The sequence below is a fragment of the Dipodomys ordii genome, unplaced genomic scaffold (genome assembly GCF_000151885.1).
Source record: "Dipodomys ordii isolate 6190 unplaced genomic scaffold, Dord_2.0 Scaffold180, whole genome shotgun sequence".
Lineage (NCBI taxonomy): Eukaryota > Metazoa > Chordata > Mammalia > Rodentia > Heteromyidae > Dipodomys > Dipodomys ordii.
Window position 1 is genome coordinate 387,699 of NW_012267396.1, and position 4,821 is coordinate 392,519.

Sequence of the window (4,821 nt, forward strand, 5' to 3'; positions counted from 1 at the left end):
AACTCTGGGCCTGGCCTGGGTGTTGTCCCTCAGCTCTTCAGCTCAAGGCTAGCGCTCTACCACTTGAGCCACAGCACCACTTCCGGCTTTTTTCTTATGTGGTGCTGAGGAATCAAACCCAGGGCCTCAGGCATGCAAGGCAAGCACTCTACCACTGAGCCACCTTCCCAGCCCCGTGAGGCTCTTATCTCCAATAAACCACTCAGAAAACCAGAAGTGGCGCTGTGGCTCCAGTGGTAGAGCGCTCGCCTTGAGCTGAAGAGCTGAGGGACAGCGCCCAGGCCCAGAGTTCAGGCCCCACAACTGACCAAAAAGAAAAAAAGTTCAGGGACAGCACCTGGACCTTGAGGTCAAGCCCCAGGACACACACACACACACACACAGCAGATAGGCCCAGGACTAACAACATGTCTTCCCCGCCCCCCTGATGGCTCCACAGATGTTTTGGGCCGAATTCGTCTGTTGATTCCTCTTATTTATTTTTTTCCCTTGCTTTTTGGTGAGGGAAAAAAAAAAAAGAAAAAAGCTGACCTAGTTCTAGAATGAATCAAAACTTCCTGGCTTGAGCCCCAGAGCCAAACTGTCCCCTATTTCTACTCCCCCGCACAGGCTGGTCTGGAGCCCCCTTGCCAGGGGAAACCCGTGGGGGTGGGGGGGTAGGTGGGGGGGAGGGAGACTGGTATGTGCTCACCCCTCCCCCTCCGGTCTCCTCCTTTGACCTCCAGTTTTTCTGAAGAGCCTTGGACCCCCTTCCTCCACCCCGCGGGCCTCCTCTCACTTTTCTTTTAGATCTCTACCCCTTTGATTTTGGCTCTGGTGTTTGTTTTGGGTTTTCACACCCATCCTAGGGGCTTGAACTCGGGGCCTGGGCGCTGTCCCTCAGTTCTTCAGCTCAAGGTGAGCGCTCTACCACTTGAGCCACAGCGCCACTTCTAGTTTTTTCACTTATGTGGTGCTGAGGAATCGAACCCAGGGCCTCATGCATGCAAGACAAGCACTCTACCACTGAGCCACCTTCCCAGCCCCTGTCTATGAGTTTTTGAGCTCAAGGCTGATCAGCTCTACCACTTAGAGCCACAGCACCACTTCCAGCTTATTTTTGGTGGTTCGTTGGAGATAAGAGTCTCATGGAGCCGGGCGCCGGTGGCTCCCACCTGTCATCCTAGCTACTCAGGAGGCTGAGATCTGAGGATCACGGTTCAAAGCCAGCCCGGGCAGGAAAGTCCATGAGACTCTTATCTCCAATGAACCACCAGAAAATCAGAAGTGGCACTATGGCTCAAGTGGAAGAGCGCTCGCCTTGAGCTGAAGAGCTGAGGGACAGTTCAAGTCCCATCAACAACAACAACAAAAAAAGAGTTTCATGGACTTCCTGGCCCAGGCTAGCTTTGAGCTGTGATCTTCAGATCTCAGCCCTCCTGAGTAGCTGGGATTATAGGCATGAGCCACCAGTGACTGACTTCTATTGTTTTGAGTTTGATTTGGGTTTTGGGGGGGGGGTGTCTCACTAACTTCGCTCAGGGTGGCATTGAACTCAAAGGTCCTGCTGTCTCTGCCGCCGGAGTGGCTGAGATTACAGGTGGCTGCCACCCTGCCCATCCTAGATGCTAACTTCTTTGTTGATGCCTGCCACAGTCTTATCTAGCCCTCTGATTTCTTCCTCCCTGTTTCTCTCTCATTCCTTCCTGTGACCTCTTCCTTTGGCCTCTGTCACTCTGAGCTGCGAATAGCTACAATAAATGGCTCTCCCTCTCTCTTTCTCTTCTCTCTCTTCTCTCTTGACCTACAACTCAGGGTCACCTCCTTTCCCCCCTCCCCCCACAACCCTCTCCCTCTCTCAACCTAGAAAAAGAAGACACTGATGTGCTCCAACCCGACCTTAATCCAGGCCCCACCCGGGCAGCCATGGCTAATGTTAAGTGGAAACACATGGCTTGGGCAGGACCTGTGGGGGCTTCCCTGGGGTCCCCCCTCCTCCTCCAGGCCCCGAGCCTCTGCCTGGCCCCTCCCCCACCCTCAGCCGACTGCCCCACTGACCTGGTGACCCCGCCTCTTGGCCAGAAGCTAGATTGGGCCCAATCTGCCATGATCTCACCCCTCCTGTGGGGGGGGGGATGGCTCTGCTGATCTCATGGCTGGAAAGTAGAACTGGGGGGCCAGATTCGGGGGAGGTAAAGGCTTAGATGAAGACCCCCCCATCCTAGCTCTTTCTGAGACAGAATGTCCGGTTCCAAACTCCACAGACCACCCCCCCTCCCTAGCTCCAGTCCCTGATCTCTCCTGCCCCTACTTTCTCTCCCTCCCTCTCTCCCTCTCTCCCTCTCCTTCTCCCCCTCCCCCTCCCCCTTCCCCTCCCCCCCTCTCTCTGATGTCCCTTGTAAAGCAGGTACACCACACTTGAGCCTCACCCACCCAGCCCCCTTTCTGTCTTCTGGTATGTTACAGGTAGGGCCTCCCAAGTTTTCGCCCCAGGGCCAGCCTCAGATTAGGATCCTCCTGCCTACACCTCCCCGTGGAGGTGAGATTGCAAGTGAGAACCATCCACACTCGGTTTATTGATTGAGATGAGGTCTCACTCACTTTGCATTCCCACGGCCCTGGAAGTTCAGTCCTTCCGATCTCTGCCTCCCACATTGCTGGGATTATAGGCAGGGGCCATCATACCCAGCCCATCCTGGTCCCATTCACTTTTTATTTTCTCTTTTAAAAAATATTTATTTATGTATTTATTTATTTATTGTGCCAGTCCTGGGCTTGAACTCAGGGCCTGAGCATTGGTCCTGAGCTTCTTTGGCTCAAGGCTAGCGCTCTACCACTTGAGCCACAGCGCCACTTCCAGCTTTTTCTGTGTATGTGGTACTGAGGAATCGAACCCAGGGCTTCATGCATGCTAGGCAAGCGCTCTGCCACTGAGCCACCTCTCCAGCCATCTGTCCCATTTTCTATTCCCATTTTTCAGTTCTCTGCACTCAGCCCTGAATCCATCAATAAATCAGTCTCATTCCCTTCCTCTGTATATCCGGATTTGATTACTCCTTCCATTTCTGACTCTCTAGGGCTTGAACTCAGGGCCTGGGTTCTGCCCCTGAGCTTTGGAGCTCAAGGCTAACGCTCTACCACTTGATCCATAGCTCTACTTCCAGCTTCTGGGTGGAAGCAAGAAATCCCGCAGACTTTTCTGCCCAGGGCTGGCTTCAAACCATGATCTTTAGATCTCGGCCTCCTGAGTAGCTGGGATTACAAGCATGAGCCACCAGTGTCTGCTTCTCTACACGTGTTTAACTGTCTCCATCTCTCTCTGCCCCACCCCCATCTTTAATTGCCTGCTCAGCGGCCGAGCTATGTGCAAAGTATTTGGGTTACAGCCCTCTAGGGCTAAAGATCTGGACTCCCAGGCTCTCCACACCACAAGGGTAGTTCCCCTGGGGGATGGGGGGAGCAGAAAAATCAACCCCACTGCCCAAGCTCCCTACACCTCACCCTGCCCCACCCCAGCCTCTTTACAGTGGAAAAGGGGTCTCCCTGGGGGCCATGGTTCATTCCCATTACAAAAGTCCTTCCTGGCATCTAACCCAAAGAGCTCCTGCTGCTGTCTGCTGTCCCTTGTGTAATGACCTTTGGGAAACTGACTGGCCTTTCTTTCCATGGCTGGCTGAGGGACAAGAAGACACACTAGAGGCATTGAGTCCTGACTGCAGGGTTGGAAGGTTGGGGGGGGTCTGTCAAGGACCTAGCTCCCCATTCCCTACCCACCCACCCACCCCACACACAAGCACCCTCTTCCTGTGCTGGCCAAAGCCCTAGGGAGATGCTGGGTGGGTGGGGTCTAAGACACAGAGGGTGACAAAGCGGGGAGCAGACAGGAATGAGGCTGGGGTCCCCCGCCTTCAAGATGGTCAGAGAGGAGAGGTAGTGTGGACAAATCCACGAGGGTGTGTGTGAGATTGTCCCAGTGTGGGTGTCTGGATGCTGTGCAAACAGTTGGTTGGTCTCTGGTGGTGTGTGTTGGTGAAGTTGTTCGGCATGTGGCTGGGTGTTGGTGTGAGTGGAGATGTTCAGGCCCTGCGGGGTGGTAAATAGGTGGGACTGGTTATGAAGATGGGTGAGAGAATGTAACCAGGTCAGCCAATAGGTGATTGGTGGGAATGCTGTCTGACTCTGTGTGTGTGTGTGCATGTGTGTGCGTGTGTGTGTGTGAATCTGGAAGCGTAGGAGGGTGACAGGGCCTGGCAGGAGGCCGGGCTGGGGTTGTGTCTAGGGGGGCCCAGGGTGTGGCCATGGTGTCCCACATTTCCTGGCAGTCCCTGGAGTCTTACAGTCGGGCCGGCGGAGCACGTGGGTGTGTGAACATGGGAAAGGGGCAGGCACCCCGCAGGACTGGACAGAAATTTGGGGCAGTGTGGTACAGTGCACATACGTGTGTGTGTGTACACGTGAGTGTGTGTGTGTGCCTTAACTTCTGGGAGATCCCACCCTGAGGATCTTTCTAGATTGGGGGGAATCTCTGATCATCCATTCCACCAATTTCAAGAGTCACAGAGACCTCTTCACCCTGAGGGACTCCCCCTACCCCCCTCACCCTCGACCCCCCCACCCCCCCCCCCCCATCCAAGCCCTGGCGCCCAGCCAGATGTGCACAGCTGGGCGTGCGTCAGCTCTGACTCACGCCGGCCTGTGGTCCCCCCTCCTCCCTCCCACCCCCACCCCACCCCCGCCCTGGGACCTCTGGTGAGGGGCGGGGAGAGGGGAGGGGCGGGGGGAGGTGAAGACGGGGCCCTGAGAAATTCTTCGGGGGAAAAACAGGCCGGCTGGGGTGGGGGC

The 4,821-nt window shown here is 55.5% G+C and overlaps 1 protein-coding gene across 1 annotated transcript in view; it reads right to left on the bottom strand.

The window, feature by feature from the left end:
* The window catches only part of Col5a3 (collagen, type V, alpha 3), a 40,646-nt gene extending 38,059 nt beyond the window's left edge, over nucleotides 1–2,587 (bottom strand). Inside the window, exon 1 of the mRNA XM_013033927.1 lies at nucleotides 2,581–2,587. Within this exon, the coding sequence (XP_012889381.1) occupies nucleotides 2,581–2,587 (7 nt within the window). The remainder of the gene's footprint in view (nucleotides 1–2,580) is intronic.
* Nucleotides 2,588–4,821: the final 2,234 nt, after the last annotated feature.